Here is a 20,161-nt window from a genome sequence, read left to right on the forward strand (position 1 = left end):
CTACAACATTCCAAATATTTGAAATATATTTTCAAAGCTACACTCTTACTGTGTCTCATGCTGTGTAAAGTAAAAAAATAAGGTTTTGAGTTTTTCCAGTGAAAACTGTCAACACGTTCTCAGAACAAATGTAATTCATTTTGTATTTATCACTAGAACTTAAAGGCATTATTAACATTTCTACACTTTTATGAAGCACCTGGTCTATTGCCTAGCATATAGTCTTTGAATAAAAAGATAGGTGCATACTTTTGTTCTCTTTGAATAATAGGGAAGAGATTTCTAGTCACCACAACTGTTTCTCTACTTTTCCTTGATAAGTAGGTGAATATGTATCTAATAGCAGTTTTAACGAGTTCATCAAATACCACTCTAAAAGCAATCCCTGAATGAATGCAAGGGTAAAACATGTATAAACAGTTAACCATTGACAGCCTTGTGCATATCATAAAGCTACCAGAAACCCTATGCTGGAATTGCTGCCCATGTCTTCTTTCTAAGCATTATAATTACTTACCACCACAATACTTAAAAACAAAACTCCCCAAAATGAGAATCATTTAACACTAAATCTCATTTAAATGACCTCTCCAAAGTCTTATAAAAATAGCAAAGAGAACAACAATTAAGCTACCTTAAGATATATGTGAAGGGTTGCCCAAACCGTAGACATCCTGCTGGTTACCATTCTAAATGCATTCATTTTCACTCTCTCCTATCTGGACAATGCAGTTTAGAAAGGAACTCCTGGCTGCGGGCACTAGGAGCATGATGCGGCATAAATAAACCCAACTGCTGCAAGGTAATGAGATGAATGGGCTCTTTCCTCCTCGAGAAATTTGACTTACGTATTTCCAAGAAAAAACAACTGAATTGTTTCCTAACTTCTTAAAAAAAATAGTGCTACTCTAACATTGTATGTTTACATTTAGGCTTGACATATTATGAAACTTGAATTCAACTGACAAAAATTTAGAAAACACTTTAGAAGGCATGTAAGGATTTAGCAAATATTTATTTATCATCTAAGTTGAACTAAATAGAAATTATACATAACAGTACAAACAAATTGTGCAGTGTATAGTGGCAGATCCACGTGATAGTCAATAAAACACATTGTCAATGGTCTTTGCAGCTTGCCACCAGATGATAATGCCTCATGGGTTATAATCAATGAAAAGAAATAATCTGGCTCATGCTGTTATGGACCCAGGCAAGCACATAAAAGGAAGGCATACAGACAAGAACACCCCAATATAGTACTCTAGCTTATAACTAAGCCATATAAACAAACAACACATTCAATTTATAATGAAAGCCAAAATATAATGTTATCTTCCCAGAAAAATAAAATAAACATGCCAGCTTAAATAACACACTACAATCAAAAGAGTGTTTGTGGAAATCTATTATTTATATCTGATTTAAATGCAACAGTATTGTCCTTAAAAATGAGCACTGCTTTTGAGAAAGTATTTCGATGTGATACTCTGCTGTAAGAAAAAGGACATCGACTTCCTACTGTGCATTGTCGTCATAACTGCAGCACTTTCCTTCATGACCTCAAATATCTACACAATGCTGAGTAGTTTTCTTTTTTTATCAGGCTAAAGGCAATTCCTTTTTAAGGACAACAGCTGCTGTGTTTCTTTCATGCTTAACACCAACACTCAAAATGATTTATTATATTTTACAAATTTTACAAATGTTCATAATCACTATGAAGATTTACAAAACCTTACACCCTATAGCAAATATTAAGCACAATGGAAACCTCATAAGTAATTAACTAATTTTGGGAAGGAAAAAACTCATATATATATGGAATTGCCACCTACTAAATAGGCAAAGTCTTTCTGTTCTCTTTTTTCTGGAGCTCTCACTATTGTTTATTTCTATTTTTAATTTCTGTTTCCCCAAGTTGATAGCTTTGTGCTGAAATATTCAGTAATAAACACAAAAGACAAATTAGCCATGTCAGATGTTAGGCATGGAAGAGACGTTGCAAATCATGATGTGAAACACCTCCAAGGCTCATCCATCCACAGGTCCTCTCTCTTAACGGAGGGTAACATAGAACAGGCCTGCAGAAGCAGGAGACTGGCCCTGTATGGAGGTGCCCTTTTGAAACTAGGGTTGGTGGTTATGATTCTTTTTTTGCTGTGTTTTCCCAGAGGGCTTTTCTCTCCTTCACTGAGTTTATGTCTGGGGAAAATATAGTGGGGTCTGGGCAAAAGCATAATTCCCCAAGTGCTGCAGGTGGTTAGGCATGTGTCCTTCCCAAGTTCAAGAAAAAGGGGATACATCTTATCAATTAATTTGTAATTTTCCGAGCCTGAGCATTTCTCAAATGAGATTCTGAACATGAATTTTACCCCAGAAAGAACAAAAGACTAGGAATATATTTTTGTGGTACATTTCAGATTCTCAAAGACAGAGCAACATTGGTTTTTCTCTTGAGAGGGCAATGACTTTTTCTTAAAGTATGTCATGATGTATGTGTGTGTGCACACAGACACACACACACACCCCTTGCATGTATGGACAAAAGGGATGGGAGGAGTGGGGAGAGAGAACTGAAAAAACAACAAAAAAAGCATATGTATGTATATACATAGACGTGCTCTCACTAAATTGTGGACTTGAGCCTTCAAACATTTTTGGGTTGTATTTATTTTTCCAGAATCAAGTTTAGCATTGTACACAAAATATTTCTTTTTCTGGTTTATAGTCGCTCATTTGAGTCAAATAGAATGTAGGTTCATTTAATTCTTAAGATGTGTCAGAAAAGTTACTTTCCTCAGTTTTATTTCCCCAGTTACCAGATATTTTAGTTCATAAGTGACATTATTGCTATCATTATTATTAACTGCTTTTATGTATTGAGATTAAAATAGCTACTTATGCCATATCTGCTTCTTTTTTTAAATTCAAATACAGGGGAACATCCTGCCTTCTCTTCTCTTGTGTTAATGGAAAAATATTTTCAATGAGTTGCGCTTTATTGACTTACCTGTTCAATTTGAGTGTTTCAGACATAAACTTTGCTAAAGGTCCTATAATTTGTGATTATTGTTCTATTTTTCTACATTGGGCAGGTTTACTGAAATATCTCTTTTTATGTAACTTTCAGTACATTCTTTTTCCAGTTGATATTGGTGGGCAGCAATGACCTCCAGTGGATTCTTATGTAAATAGCAACTGGGTTTTTCAGATAATGTTTATTTTGAATATATTTGTATCCTTTAGACCTTTTGTAGCTGGGCAGTTTACTGAATGAACTTTTTAAACTTTCTTAAAACATTTATGTATTTGTTAATTTTAGAATAAAATGGAAAGTCAATACAAGTTATTAACCTTATTTATATAGCCTCTAAGCTAATTTTGAAAACAAAAAGGAATATTATTTAAAATTAACATTTAAAAATTCATACTTGTTTTTATGTGTAATTCATTTGTTTTAATTTTTATTTAAATGAAAAGTCTCAAATATTATATTTTAGAAAGGCAATTGCTAAATAAAATAGAAGAAAAAGCTTTAGGAAATAAACATTTTCAAAAATAAAATCTCTTGATACTATTTATAAGAGAAAAGTAAAAGTGCTCTGAACATCTTGGTAGTTCAGTGAACTCCTGAAATAATTTCCCACTTGTCAATATAAAATAGAGGAAAATTTGATATCTGAGAGCAAAATGCTTTAATATTTTTTCAGAAATAAAACACTATGTTTCTGGAATATATTTTATATTTCAGGGAAGACTATTTAGAAGGCATAACATTTAAGTTTTTATAGAATTTCAGTGCTGTGATATTATTTTTGGCTTGTGAGGTAATAAGTTATTCATTAACATCTTAAAGCATAATGTAAGCATTAACACATTTTTATCTCAGTTAGTTTTTTCTGAAAAATGGATTAGATGTCCCACTGAGAAACTGCTTTTGAATATTTACTAAACAAAACTGTAGTTAAAAAAAAAAAAAAAAAAGGTAGAGAGAGAATATACTTTTTCTACCAGAAGAGGGCAGCAAAAATGTTTCAATTAGCGTTCTAAGTATAACTCCATTTATTTTGTTTTGACATTCTTTGAGCTCTTTCTGAGAAGTTACCTTCACCTCATTATTCCCTTCACTCCATGGTTCATTGAAGGTTTTATGAAAGGCAGAATTTTCGAGGTGAACACAATTTTCTTTCATGGTTTACAATAATTACAACACACCTGCTTCATCAAATTCATGGCTTTGACAACACTGATACAATAACTCTTAAAAATTACAGTTGACATGAGATTGTTAAAATATCTGATATTAAGTATGTATATTTTACAATGTGGTGAAAAGGCAAAATTCAGAAAGGTTAAAACATTTATTTTTATTTTTCCCATGACTATTAAAATCTCAAAATTTTCATCAGTATTCCCATTATCTTAAGTCTTGCAAGGGTAAAGTAATGGTATGGAAAAGCAGTCCAGTACTCGCAACTACAGCTATAGTCACTCTGTGATAAATATAATGTGAAACCATTGAACCATATACTTATTTTTTTAAAAAGTAGTTAATTTTATGTGATGTTTAACCAGTCAAAGGAGTATGTAGAATAATTTATCACAATACCTGTACAGTCATTTCTGTATTACAGAAATCTCTTGTAAGTAATGCAAAGAAGTTGGATGATTTCTCATTCTTTTTTCTGCTTTTTTCTTTCAGGCTCCAAGCGCAAGTTCTTCAGAAGCCGCGGAGGGCCCGGCCCCTCGGGAGCGCAGCGCGTGCCTGGGCAGGCGGTAGTGCTCGGCCTTGGGGCGGAGCTTCTTCTCCTGGGGGCTGGCGTACTTCCACTTGGAAGGGGACAGTTTATGCTTCTTCCGCTTCTTATCTGTGCACCAGACCTTTTCACAGTATTCTTCCACCCTCTGGAAGTTGCTATAACCGATCAGCTGCAAGAATTCCTTGTACCACGGCTTTGCGCCGTGGGGGATGCTGCTCTGGGCTGGACAGGGCATCTTGGGAGGCCTGTCTTCCTCGTAGTCTTTGCTAAACATCTCCTCCACCCTCTCCTCTTCCACGACCTCCAGGGCGATCTTACGGACCGTGTGGACGAAGCCGTGCTCCACTGTCTGGCAGAAATAGGTACCGGCATCCATTCTGCGTACCCTTAGGAAGAGTAAACCCAGGTCCATCTTAACCACTCTGTCATCTGTCTTCACCTGCAATGACAAAAAAATTAATGACACTGGACTATTATCCAGAAGAATATTACACCAACCTGTAATCGATCTACCTCTACTGTTTTCATTTTCATTATCACATGATGAAATAATAAAAGCCACATATATATATATGGGAGAGGAGTAAGGCTAAGTAATTAAATCAGCTCTCCCTCTCTCTCTCTCTCTCTCTCTCTCTCTCTCTCGCTCTCTCTCTGCCCTGAACTTAATTACATTTGAGGTCACAATATCAATGACTCTGAAGTCATTTTATATGAATATTGTTTAAAAGCAAAGTGAGAGAGCTTTCCTTATAGTGATTTCAATTAAACATTAGAAAAAAATTCAGTTCTATATAGCACTCACAGTTAAAGTGAAATGACTATTTGTAAGATTTATTTAAGTTATTTTTTAATGGAAAGAACAAATTCCATTTCTCAAATTATTAGTTTAGGGGTTCTTATGCCTTCCAGACAATAATGGACAACATTTCTACAAGGACCTCTGTTTAGAGAGCTGAGCTACCTTCACCCTCTCTCCTTACCAAAAAAAAAAAAAAAAAAAAAGAAGCCCATCTGTTAATTCATTCAGTGAGCATTCTTTACATGTCTGCAAGGCTGTCTATTTCACAGAGGTTAAAAAATTAGCAAGTAAAATCCAGTTCAGCTCTGAAGGGCTTCTCAGTCTAGTAAAAATACTAAGTTTTCATGTACCTTCAGTGTTCAAAGACCTCTTTTTTATGTTTGTAATGTAATCAGTTGTACACATTGCTTCCATAAATAAATAATTACAATTTAGGGTAAGTAAGGCTTTCAACTAATAGCTCGTATTTTATTAGCAATAGTTGTACTAGTGAGTATGTGATTTGATATTAGACAAAACTAGATTCAAATACTGGCACCACTGTCTACTAACTGTGTGATCTAGGGCATTTGTACATAATTTCTGCCTTAATTTTCTTTGTAAAAATGGAGGTAATAATCCTAATGTAACTTGAAAGATTCTGTAGTTTAAATAAAATAACATAGGCGATAATACTTTGCATAGTGCTATAAATACTTACCTCTCTACTTTTCCTTATATACATTCCTTGAGCTAAAAAACAAATTGCTATGTGTTTTCATATGGCCCAGCATCCTATGCTGATGGTATAAAGGTGATTACACTATACTGCCTCATTTCCCCTTTGAGAACACAAAACAAAAGCAATCTTCACCTTTGCCAATATAAAAGGGGCATAGCAGCAACAAACACAACCACATTGGCAGTCAAGGCCATTCCGACGAGCATGTTTTTGTACCAGTGGTAGGTCCTGGCATGGCCCGCCAGGCTCAGCTCTCCTGAGCCCTGGTCAGTTCGGGCATGTCCAAAGTGGCAATGTGATTACTCATGTGATTACTCACGTGTGGTCATTTGTATAATTGGTGATAATGTAGCCAAATGGCATTAGTGGTATAGTAAGAGATTGTACCTCAAATAGGAATGTTAATGATAAATTATATGGCTCCCTGAGGCATTTTTTTCAGCTATGTAAGGTAAAGAAATCACTCAGAAGCTTCAGAGTGACATAGTTGAATGAGGGAAGGGGTTCCATATGTCCTTCATAGGTGCTTCCCTTGACTTGGAAGGACCATGCCCTGGCAGATAAGGGGTGCAACCATTAACTCAAGAAGTTCTCCAGTGAGGAACCAGGAAGAGCACTCAAACCCAAACCATCTTCACTACATGGAAAAGTCTGTTTAATGACAGGTTTTGCTGAGAATCTATCCTTAAAACCTGCCACAGACAATAACTCTTAAAGGACTTTGTATTGCTCTGCTCATTTTAATGGGGCCTCTTGCCAATTTTCTCTTCACCACTAGCTTTCTCCATAAATTCCCCATCTACAGTAACCTGCCTGTGACATCATGCCTCTTGTAATACTGACTCTGAAGGGCAGCCTTCATTGTTTTAAAATTTGTGAGGGCATATGACATAGATGGACTGGCCTACGTAACTGTCTTATTTATTTATTTATTTATTTATTTATTTATTTATTTATTTATTTATTTATTTATTTTTTGGTCTTTTTTGTCTATGTAGTACAAGCCTTTATACTGTCCTGGGTCTTTTCTTGGTGTCTTCTGTAGATTTCTAATTTCCTCTAAAGCACAATCCTCTGTCCTTCTGTGATCTCATGTTTCATTTGCATCCATTTGGTAATTCTTCTATTTCCTAATTTAAATCAGCTTCTCTAAGATGGTGCATCTTACACATAATCTATTGTTTTCTGTTCCCTATAAGTTACAAAACACTGACCAAGATTTATATGATCCTTAATTATGTACAATTCATTGTTTTTCCACTTAGACTTCCCCACCCATTTACTTACTTCCCTATTTCTGAAAATTACATCATCATTCTTCTAGTCACTCTATCTGCAGCTGTTGATCATGTCTACTTCTGTCATTATTGTCCTCATATCCAAAACATCCCAAATTCCCATCAACATTTCTTCAGTGATGAGCATCAGGAACATCCATTCCATTTCACTATTTTTGCCACAGTGCTAGACTCTCATACTTCATGACTGATTCTTTGACAGTTATTTCATGCCTAAAGAAATTTCCCTACACCTGGTCCCTTCTCATTCAGATAAGCTGATCTAAATGTTAACTCTTCAAACAGGCCTCCCTCACACCCCTGTAGAAGTGTCCTCATTCCCTTATTACCATCACTTCACTTGGTAACCTTTATACACCTGATCAAGCGTAATAATTTGCGTAATATAAAACCAGCCCTTGCCTTAATTTTCCTCTTACTCATATCTTCCCCTTTTATTTCAACAAATGAGTACTATTTTACTCTTCTTCAAAGTTCACTTCATTTTGTCATGCTTCTGACTGAGTAGTTATTCAGACTGTCTGTTGCTTGCCTGAGAGGTGGAAATTGCTCAATTAATCAGATTCTGCCTTTCTAAATCTATATCCCCAACAGCTTAAAGTAGAGCTTTCAGGCTGGGGTTGGTGGAATAGGGGCATTTCTGAGATCAGTGAGTTTTCAATAAGGATTTCTTAGATTAGTGTGATTATTTCCATGATAATTAATATAAATTTTTAAAAACTATATTTGGGATCATGTGGAAGATCAACCTCATTGTTAGTATTTGTGTTTATCATAGATCTGAGCCACTTTCAAAGCTTTGATAGTTTCCAGCTGCTAAGAACAAAGATGGATTTAATATGTTAATGATACGTTCCAGCCAAATGAAAACCAAACAGCATCCTTATGTAGTAATGCACATAAAAAGTTTTGAAGTCACTTGAATAAAGTGTTAAGGGGATTGAGTCATCACATGGCACACAGTGCTATAGGCAGATGTTTTATACATGCACACATATGTGGTAGTCTGTGTCCCATATTATGTTCATGGAGATACTTTATTTCAGTGAAAAAAAATCATCACATTAAGTAAACATTTAAATGATGTATAGATTTGCTTATATTTTACTTGTAAATTTATTTTGGTTTTATGTTTGAATAAAAGTTATGAGCAAGAAGGATGTATTTTTGTGTGTGATTCTTATGAACATTTAGTAAACATTTTAATACAAGTCATGCTACCAGCACAGGAACAATGTTTTAATTTTAAGGGCAGGTAGTGGGGACAACCTGTACAATAATAGAGTCAAGTCTTCCTTTTCATAATTCCTGCTCTCAGTTCCCTGTATTGCAATCTAATTTCCCACTTCCATGTCTTATTCTGGTCTCAGTCTTTCTTCCCTTTAGTCAACTCCCTTGTAGTGTTTACCAATTTATAAAATTTACAATTTATAAAATTTCCTTCTAGGCTTAAACTTTAGCATCTTAAGTGAATACTTTCTTTATAGCTCATGAAGATGTTTTGTTTCTTATTTTTATAAGTCAATCACATTCATATTTGTAGCACATAAGATGGTATTTATAACCCTCTTCAAATAATTCTCCCATGCAAGTTTCATCTCTTTAATACAGGGTGGGGCAAAAGTAGGTTTACAGTTGTGAGTACATGAAACACAAAGTTTATTCTTGTATTATTATTTATTAAATATTGCATTATTTTCCACATGAACAACTGTAAGCCTACTTTTGCCCCACCTTGTACTATAAGTTTCATAAGGGCAAAGGTCTTTTAATCATTATGAATATTCCATAATGAGTAGAGTGCTCAGAAAAATAGTGAAAATGAAAACCTATTAACTTGTTCAGAGTATGCAAACATGCAAGACAATGAGCTATACCAATAAAAATATAGCCAAGTAATTCACCATTTCTGTGTAAACCCAATAGTGATTTGGATGGGGAGGAAGCAAGCATAATTTCAGGAGCAATTAGCAACTAATATGAGAGGCCTACATATGCCTCACAGATATACAGGACAAGCAGCTCTAGGAAACCGCCTTCACCTGAAAAGCATCTGTACACAAACATCCTCATCGAATGATCCTTTCTTCTCTTTCTACTATATCTCTTGTGAGAGTGAATAACACATGAGAAAATATAAAAGTTATCTAGCCTAGATTCTGGCATATAACAAGTGGTTTATGGAAGCGTTTTAAAATAAAATAAAGGCAAAATTGAAATAAATACAAATCACTGACCTCTGGATTAAGAGAGCAATGATTTTTAAAAAAATCTGGCATACAAAGAAGGCTTTTCTTTCATTATCAGAAACCCAACTTCGAGAAACATGGCATTGTGCATATATATAAAGTCCAGACTAGTTCGAAGATGTGGAAGCAAGATAACTACAATGGGACTTGTTCTACCTCATTTATGTGCATGTTAGAGATATGGCCTGTCTCAGAATTCAGGTCTCTCCTCCTGGTTACAGTGAATCATATATTCAAGAATAAAAGTAGTTTTAACTCTTAGATCTGGATGGCTGTACACTATGTAGGTTAAAGCACCTTGAAAGTTAGGGTTGTCTTCCATGGCTTATGAATACCTAAAAATAATAAATGACTTAAACATTTGTATTTGAAGTCCTTCCACGATTTTATCTTTCCACTTTAGTTAACATGGGTACCTTCAACATGAAATCTTGATTACAGGAGTGTTTTCACCCAGCTGTTCTTTTTCTGCGTCTGCAGGCCAGATTGCCTTGGTCAAGGAGATGGTACATAATACATCATTTTATCAAATATTCTTATAGGTAATCTAAAGACATACAGAATTTCTTACTGAAAATGGTTTTAATATTCTTAGCTATAAAGATTGACTCAGTATGTTTCATAATGTCAAATAAAAAAAAAGTAATTGAACAAAGAACCCTGCACATCTGGTAGCTGGTCAAGAGGAAGCAGTGGCTTCCATGTGTATCAACGATACGGTTCCACAGTTTTCATAGAAAAAGGGCAGACACCGGCCCTGAACTGGTTCAGTTCAGAATATATTTAACAATGAGATCAGTTTTAGTCAAGAAATAAAGACCAACTACATATATGTTTGTTCATTTGTTTGTTTATCTGGCCAGTCTTTAACTCAAAGACATTTTTGGCTGACTTATAGAAAATATATCAGATATGACAGAATAAAAATAAAAAATTTCTTTCATTAAAAACACTTTCCAATATGGACTCGCTATATGAGAGATGATTACCCAGTAGAGACACAGTGAATTACTTAACAGCTCATTTAAGAAACCTATTTCACTATATACAAAACAAATGAAATTGTACTTATCTTTCAGATTAAAGATCCAAATGTGGAAAATTTATTTCTAACACAAGAAGATGATGATAAGAAAATTATCACAAATAAGAATTCCAAACCATACTGTGAAAAAATGTTACATTAAAAAACACCAACTCTATCAAAGAAGACATTTTAAATATTTATATTCAAGAATGGATTAATATATAGAAGATACAAAGAACTATTTAAAAAAAGAAATATATGAGAAAATGAAAAAAAGTACATAAATAGGCAATTTAGAGAAAGAGAAACCCAAATGTTTAATAAGTATTCAAGTTAATGTTCAAGTAGTAATAGTAATCTTAGAAATGCAAATGTAAAGACAATATACTACCTCACACACAGAAGAAAGGCAAAAATTAAAATACACTAAATATTGGTATGTGGGGACATGGGAGCCCACATAAAGTGCTTTGAGAGTGAAGATGGTGCAGAAATTCTGGAAAGTAAGCCAATAATAATTATAGAAATGAAGGATGTTGACAGTTAATAATGCAGAAATTTACACTCAGATCTATATGGAGTTATTTGCAGAGGTTATCAATAAGGACATGATAATAGGGATTAAGGCCACTTTGGGGCCACTCTGAGGAGAATGGACCAATTAAGAGCAATGCTAAGGCATGTGAAGTAGCAGTCAGAAACCATGGACTAGAGACACAGTAATCGTGATAAACCATGAAAACAGAGTGTTGAGTTTTAAAAAGTAAGAAGCAGCAGAATAAGATCTATAACATATTTATTTTTATGGCTCATGCAAACTCAAAATTTTCTACACTTATTCAAAATACAAATGTGTATTGGGCATGCTGCATTCATTACAATGGAAGCATATGAGGAAGCAAGATGAAAGAAGAGAAAGGTGTTCCAGGAAAAAAAAGTCAAACAAGAGGAGACTTGTATGTGCCATAAACTAAGCAGTATATTTAATTATGCATCTGAAGGCAAAAAACAAATGAACCAAAATGCAAAAAAACAAAACCAAACCTTCCAGTTGTTTGTAATGATTATCCTGGTTTTGCAAGCAATAAACTAAGTTTGTTTGTAATCTGTTCATGCTTGAGTATTGTACAGTCATATGATTTCATAAATACTGCTCAAAAATAAACAAACAGCATTAGTTTAAGGGTAATGGGTTTTTTGCTTGTTTGTTTTTGTTAATCCTCCCTGAGGAGATTTTCCCATTAGCTTTTAGAGAGTTGAAAGGGAGGGAAGGAAGGAGGGGAAAAGAGAAAGAGAGAGAAGCATTGATGTGAGAGAGCCACATTGGTTGGTTGCCACCTGCACATGGGATCGAACCTACAACACAGGTACATGCCCTTGAGTGGCATTCAAACCCATGACCCTTTGGTGCTTGGGGCGACACTCTAGCCACTGAACCACACTGGCCAGGGCTAAGAGTAACATTTTATTAAAGTTTTCCATAGATAAGAATGTCAGGATGATCAGGATCAAGGGAAAGTAAGAGGACAGAGGAGAAAAGTAAAGATAATGTTTGAACACAAAAATGCGCAGTATAAGGCACTGAACAGCTATTATAACTGGAGTACAAACTCAATGCTAAATTGCCTAGTGATCAAAGGCAGGAAGAAAACATGATAAATTCTAAGACCCAAATGTCTCCTAAATATATTTTTTAAATTATTCCTCATGAGAAGTACATCTTTTCCTGGTACTGAGGCCTGAGTAAAAATCTCTTCTGTGTTTTCATAAAATGAGAGTCAGGTATCCAAACAACAGCACTACAATAAATGCATTTCCTTAAGGTAACATCTCAGTGTCAGGTGAGGACAAGGTACCCCAGTTCAGTTCAATCTAAGCTATTCTTTGGGGATATAAAATGTGGTACAGATACACGGTTCTAGGCTGGTATATCTTCACCACAGTACATTTTTGATTCTCTAGAAGACTATATGAATTATAATTTACACTAGAACAAGAGGAATTGTAAAGTGAAAGGAATTAGTATTTTTGAGTATCTACTGTGTGCTAACAGTGGGTTTGCTACATTACCATGTAGCTTTGTTTAATTAGATGCCCAGAGTCAGAGTGCTCTCAGCGGGATAAAACATAGATCTATATTTGATTCCATAAATATAGGAAGATATGTTTACTTTTCAAAGATGTCCAGTATTATCTGGGAATATTAACAGAAGAGAGTTCTATCGAAAACTCTAGATGCATTTCTATTTTTGTGACCGCAAAGTTCTTTATATTTTTATTCATACAATAGGAACTGTCTTTGCCATTGGGAAGAAGAAAAAAAAAAATGAAATTAATGTGTTATACTGCTAATTACTCCAAAACTAAAATATTACATTGTAAAAAATATGCTTCAAGGCTGCAAATCATAAATTTTGAATATTTATCTATAAAGAGTTGTTAGTTGAAAAATGATGAGGATATTTTAATAGACTGAAATAGAAACAATCAGAACTACTAAACATGTTTCAAACAAGGCAAAGAGTTAATGCACTTTATGTTATGACAAGAAAAAACAGCAAAAAAATTATATTAATGTGGAACAAACCTGATGCTTTCAGTACATATGTATAAAGAAAAAAGTAAGCTTATGGCTGTCATTGATTTCTTTAGACCCCCTGTCATGTGTTAGCATTGGTAAAGGTCAGGAGAATATGAGTCATTTTAGCAAACAAGATGGTAGAATAAGGATGAGATGACATAGTGCAACTGCAATAAGAAGAGATGTAATTTGTGTACTCCATTTGTTTTGTTGTGTTTTTACAAAAGAAAGTGCCTCCATAATGCATGAATCATCAATACAATTATGTTTTAATTAAAACGGTACACCTCTAGCATGGATGCAATGAACACTAAGTTATCTGGAAGGAAGTACTGATTGTATGTGATCTAAAGTCAGAGGTTGAGAAGTGACAACTTTTGGTACAAAGAAAAAAGAAGAACTGAGGGTGAAGTGAAGTGGAAGTTTTGTAGTTTTGATGTTAACTTTCCTTTCTCTCTTGAATTTTCCATAATAAATATGTACATTTGTGCATTATTTAAGCAATCTCTACAATGCATATCATTAGCTATTTTAAAGTGAGATACTTTATTTTTAGGACACGTAAACACACAAATATATTTCTCTTAAGTAGGGAATCCATAATGAAAAGATCAATAGAGGATGCAGGGGAAATAAACTTTCCATGCTTACCAAAAGATAAATTATAATGCTGGTCTTAGGGACCAGAGCTTACTTGCTTGCCTTATACTACCTCTTGCTGATGTCCCTCACCTATTTCTTACCATTCCAATTCTTTGCTTTGTGCTTTATATTCCTGAATATGCATATGCCAGAAGGACAGCTCCATCTGAATGCTTTACAAGAGATCCCAATTCAACATGGCCAAAAATGAACTCAACATCTTTTTCCTAAACCTTCTTTTCCTCTTTATATTCTTTGTGTTTTTCCCCCCCAAAAGTATATGCACAGATTTAATATGTGATATGATACTATTTCAATCTGGCTGGGAGAAAATTTAAATTGGATGATCAGAAACTGAGCGAATCATTTCAAAAAAGATAAAACCAAATTTTACTCTTTGCATGATACATTAGAATATATTCTGAATAAACTAAAGAGTAAGTGTATAAGAGAGAATGAAAACAATAACAGAACAAGTGTCCAAAAAGGATTTGTTAAATTCCTTATTGTACATACAAATGATGGAATATCTCATAACCATAAAATAGTTTTAAATAATATTTAAAGACTTTGGGAAATATTACCACTACAGTAGATGAAAAGGCATATTTAAATGTATATAATGATTCCAACTTTGTAAAAAGAAATTTAAACATATACACCTATATGCCGCCACCTAGAGATAATCCCCTCTCTATATTCTTTGAATCATGATACTCCATCATTTACCACACAAACACCCAAACAAGGAAAATGTAAATCATTTTTTTATTGCTTCTATTTTATTTTATTATTTTATTTTATTATTATTTTATTTTATTTTTAATATATCTTTATTGATTTCAGAGAGAGGAAAGGAGAAGGAGAGATAGAAACATCAATGATGAGAAAGTCATTGATCGAGCCCACAACCTGGGCATGTGCCCTGACCGGGAATTGAACCCAGGTTGCCTGGATCCTAGGTCGACGCTCAACCGCTGAGCCACACCCAGCCGGGCTCTCTTTTATTTTAAATATCAAAGGCACTCAATGTTATTTCATAAAAATTAAAATGTCTTTCCATTCCTGCTACCACTGTTTAGTTTTGGTCAAAACTCTTTCAGTTGACTTGAAATACCTTCTTAAATGGTCTTCTTGACATCTTGCTTGTCCTCCAAGCCTGTAAACCAGTTTCTAGAGTAATGTGTATAAACAGTCTGTCTAAGGTGTTCTCATTGGCTTATAAAGTGAAATGTTTCCTCGATCTATCTACTCAATTTTTCACCCTCATTCCCAGCCACAAGCATACACGTACTGTACTGTTTCTCGTCTCCATCACATAGACTTGTAGTAGTTAACTTCTACTCCTCCATTGAGACATGACTCAAATGTAACCTCTGCCTTGACCCTTTTCTTGTTTGTCCATCATGCCACTTCCATACTGGGCCTGTTGGTTAAGACCATTTTCTTTTCCTGTAGTTTCAACATAACTTACAATGAACATACTATAGCAAAATTAATTGTTTACATTCTTGTATTCACTATAAGACTATGGGCTTCAAAGAGGCCAGGGCTGTGATTTATTCATCACCTATTAAAGTAGGCTTCAAGTGAACATTTATTGAGTTCAAAACATGAATTACAGACACTTAAACAGAGGAGAACAGAAGGTATTCCATCTGAGATGTTAAACAGACTTCACAAGTCTCAGTGGTACCAGAGAGTATACGTCCATGGCTACTATGTGTATGAGGTAGTCACTTGGACACCATTTGACCCTGACAGTAAAGGGCACATAATAGTTAATGTTTTACCATTGAACATAAAGATTTATGTCCCTATCACCTGAATGATTACCTGCTTCCACTTTTAACCTCACCCCCCCATACTATATTCTTAATACAATAACCAAAGCGATCTTTCTAAAACCAAATTTTGATCGTCATGGCTCTGCTGAAAACTACTCACTGGTTTTCTATTTAAGTTAAAGCAAACACTAAAGCCACTTTATAAAGGTTTAACAATCCCTGCTTGAGCTGCCCTTGACCTCACCCTTGGACTCATAGTTTATTAGTCTCTCTAGTGCTCATTCCCCTCCAGCGACACTGTCCTTCATCCTGATGTTCTTTGAATATATTGGGTGCAACTCCCACATCAAGGGCCTTTGTACCTTTGGTTCCCATTGTCCAAAAAGTTCTTCTCCAACACTGCCACGTAGCCTATTACCTCCCCTCTTTCAAGTCTTCTTCTAAATATCACTCGTTGGTGAGTTTCCATGCCCACCCATTTAAAATTGCACCTCTCCCTGCAAGTAATCTCTCTTGCATTTTTCTCATTTTGATCATCGGATACATTGAACATAATGATTATTTAGTGGTGGCATTGTTGTCATTATCATCATCATCATCTTTCTCTGTTCTCCAGAATACAGGTTTTATGAAAGCAAAATATATGGTAGGTGCTCTATGGTAGATACTTAGTAAATAAGTTTAAATGAATGGATAAAGCAAATGAATAAATAAACCCTAAAAAACGAGGTAGAGTGCTCTGAGGTGCACATTGACATAGACTCAAATGATAGAACATACTTATTCTGACACAGAATTGTTCTACCAGCAGGGAGAGAGTAGAAGTCTGAAAAGACAATTCGAGATTGGAAATATGTACATTAGTGTATACATCATATAATAATGACTCCTAGCCCAGCCAGGTGTGGCTCAGAGGTTGAGCATCGACCTAGGATCCAGGAGATCCCAGTTTGATTCCTAGTCAGGGCACGTGCCCAGGTTGCGGGCTTGATCCCCAGTTGGGGGTGTGCAGGGGGCAGCCAATCAATGACCCTCGCATCATAGATGTTTCTCTCTCTCTATGTCCCTCTTCCCTCCTCTCTCTGAAATCAATAAAGATATATTTTTTAAAAAAATGACTCCTAGTATTAATGCTTAGAGTGGGAACTGTTTCAGTTAATAACAGGTCCTCAGACATCTAAACATGAGGACATTGCCTTTGCACCAAGGCTCCAGCAGTATGTGCCACTAAATTCTAATGGGAAAAGATATATCTATATCTATACCTATGTCTATATCTATATCATCTATATGTATATGTATATCTGAATCTATATGTCTCAAACTGATATCAGGAGAATTTTTCAGAAATAAAATTCCAGAACTTCTGCTATGAACAGTTTTCCATTTGTGCCATGTCCCAAAACGTCCAAAACTGTATTTAGAATTCTGATTTCAGAAGGTTGTGTAGTTTAGTAGAAAGAACATAGAGACCTATATTTGAATCTACTTTACTAGCTGTGAGTAATCAGGAAAGTCTGTGTCTCAATTACCTCATTTATAAATACATTTAGAATAAAATAGCATAGTCTAAAAATGCCAGGAATACCTGGTCCAAATCTTGGGTCTGTCATTGTTTATGAGCTATGGTTCTTTTCATTTTGTTTATGAGCTATGCTTTGTTTTGAGCTATGTTTATGAGCTATGCTGACTGTGAGCTCTGCTTCTTTTAGTTTCTGCATTTGTAAGATGAGATTATGTCTAATGTTGCAGTTGTGAGATCTAAGAATAATAAGGTGAGGTGCCTACCACGGTTCCTGTGTGCAGCAGATGCACATTAAAAAACAGCCGCATCTATCAAGTCTTTTCCCTCAGGATATTACAATAACTGACTCACATCATAATTAACCAGGTCATCAAGCCAAGTGAAAATGCTCCTTTATGAAGTAATAATAAAGTAGGCTTTCAATAAACATTTGTAAAATAAATAAAAAGTATAGAGATTATGTTTCGTATATAGTATTTAAGGAAGCAGGACACTATAAAGTACATGTTTGAGAGAACTGCAGCAATCCAGCTTAGGAACTAGATAATGGAATTGCTAGATGCTATCTAAAGCATTTCTAAAGATTCATTTTTAAAAACATATCTGCCTGAATATGTGGTTTCTGTGTAACTTCAGAGGGCTGAAATTGGATTTGTAGGCAGATACTCCAGACTCAAAAATTTCAGTCCAATAAAACGAGGATGCACATATGACGATTAGTTTTTACAAAGGTTATGATCTGACTGCACATAAGTGACTTCTTGTGGCTTACAGTGTCCACGATGAGCCTTGATGGGCACAGTAAGGGGTACTCTCAAAAGCATTTCCATATGAGGTGAGAGTTGGAGGAGGTGAACTTGAACATCCTTTACCATGATCAAGATTTGATAATAAAATAATTATCTTAGCTGCCTTATAGTAACTGTAATAAGTACAAAAATGGTCTTTACACAAAACTCTGAATTAAAAAACTCTTTGCCTATCAGTAGGTAAATGGATAAAAAAGCTGTGGCACATTTACACCATGGAACACTATGGAGCTGTAAAAAAGAAGAATCTCTTACCCTTGGGACAGCATGGATGGACCTGGACAGGCTTATGCTAAGTGAAATAAGCCAGTTAGAAAAAGACAAGTACCACATGATCTCACTCGTATGTGGAATCTAATGAACAAAATAAACTAAACAGATATAGAGATATAAAACCAAGGAACAGTGTGAAAATTTTCAGAGGGAAGGCAGGGGTGGAGGAGTGGGGGGAGAGAGAGAAAAAAAGACTCTAAATAGACTCTAAAAATTTTAAAAGGCATATCTGCAAAGTTATTGTTTGTGTATATAACATACATATTCAGCTTCCATTGTCAACAAATTTGTGTTTTGTTTTATTTTAGATAGTAATTAAATCAATGTATATATTGTTATGTCTATAGAAATTAAGTACTATATTAATTTCTTCTTATGACAAAACTTTTAATGAAGAAACTACATTCAAAATTTTAAAATATCAGTAAATATATCAGTCAGGGATACTTAAATGTAGTTGAAAATAGGGACTAAACTTTGGGTAAAGAAGTAACTATATCAACAATGTGGGAAAGAAGTTTAAAAGTGAGCATTGTGATGGATGCAGCATGTCAAAATTATTTGGTAAAGATTTCCAAATAAGGCAGTTTATGGTGAGTTCCAAATTAGAAGCAGAACAATCTGACTGAAGAAAACTACAGATGAAAGAATTACTTTTTTGATTTCTGAAGCCATTCAACTGGAGGAACTCCAGAATATTCCCAGGCCCTCTCTTGCTAGGTGAGTTATGATGGGATTTAAAAACCAGTTTCACCTCAGATTTGTGGAATGAAAAGTATGGTAGTGCTAAGTCAACAATTTATTTCAGTAAAACGTGCTGTATGTAACATTTTGGACATGTGTTTATTCTTATGGCATCATAAAATTTAGGAAAATGGTCTTTTCCTGATTGCCTTTCTGTATTATTTCTAATAGCCTTTGTTAAGTTGAAGTGACTTACTCTTTAATAGCTATCTCAGAATCATGGGATTTACAAATTTAATCATCTTTCAGAATGTAGTGTATAATTTTGGACCAAAATCATGTTGGATTTTTAGTTCCACAATAGGCTAGGGGAAAAAGCATAAAAAGGCAATATACTCTATATTTGGAATCAATAATTTTGGCTTCCAATAACAAATGCTTGGTCTCCAGTGCCAAAGTGAGGTGGAAACTTCATTCACTCTCTCCATTACGCACTTATTAGCTCTCCCCTGTGTCCTAAGGCAAGTCTCCAGAATTTCTTTCCCTTATTCAACTGGCAACCTTCTCTTTACCAGGGACCACTTCTCCAATATTCACCAACATCTATGTTCTATTACTATGACGCAATTTTCTTCTACTTTCTATTTTTATACCACTTTTGTAAAAATTGAGCTCAAGGCCTACATCAACATCAACAAAGCTTTATCTGCTTTCCCTAACTGCTTCACGCCCTTGACTTCTTCCTATGTACAACCAGCTCCCTAGACTCGCATTCTTTTATCCAGTAACTGCCTCCAGACTACTCTGTATGTATGTTTTAAATGCTGCTTGTCCTTCTGTCTATAAAAGTTGTCCAACTTGTTCTTCTCTCATTATTTAAATGATTTCAGAAATATAATCTTTACCACTAAACTGGCTTTAAAAAACAAAAGAGCTGATGCTTTTCTTTTGTCCCCTGTGAAAAACGGTGGAAGCCCTGTGTCAAGGTCCCATCATGATT

The 20,161-nt window shown here is 34.8% G+C and overlaps 1 protein-coding gene across 1 annotated transcript in view; it reads right to left on the reverse strand.

Annotated features, from left to right (window-relative positions):
- Positions 1 to 996: 996 nt before the first annotated feature.
- Positions 997 to 20,161, reverse strand: part of SEMA3E (semaphorin 3E) — a 227,502-nt gene continuing 208,337 nt past the window's right edge. The window contains exon 17 of the mRNA XM_081147630.1: positions 997 to 5,202. Coding sequence (XP_081003756.1) covers positions 4,702 to 5,202 — 501 coding nt within the window. The 3' untranslated portion in view covers positions 997 to 4,701. The remainder of the gene's footprint in view (positions 5,203 to 20,161) is intronic.

This window comes from Miniopterus schreibersii (assembly GCF_964146895.1).
Source record: "Miniopterus schreibersii genome assembly, chromosome: 9".
Taxonomy (NCBI): domain Eukaryota; kingdom Metazoa; phylum Chordata; class Mammalia; order Chiroptera; family Miniopteridae; genus Miniopterus; species Miniopterus schreibersii.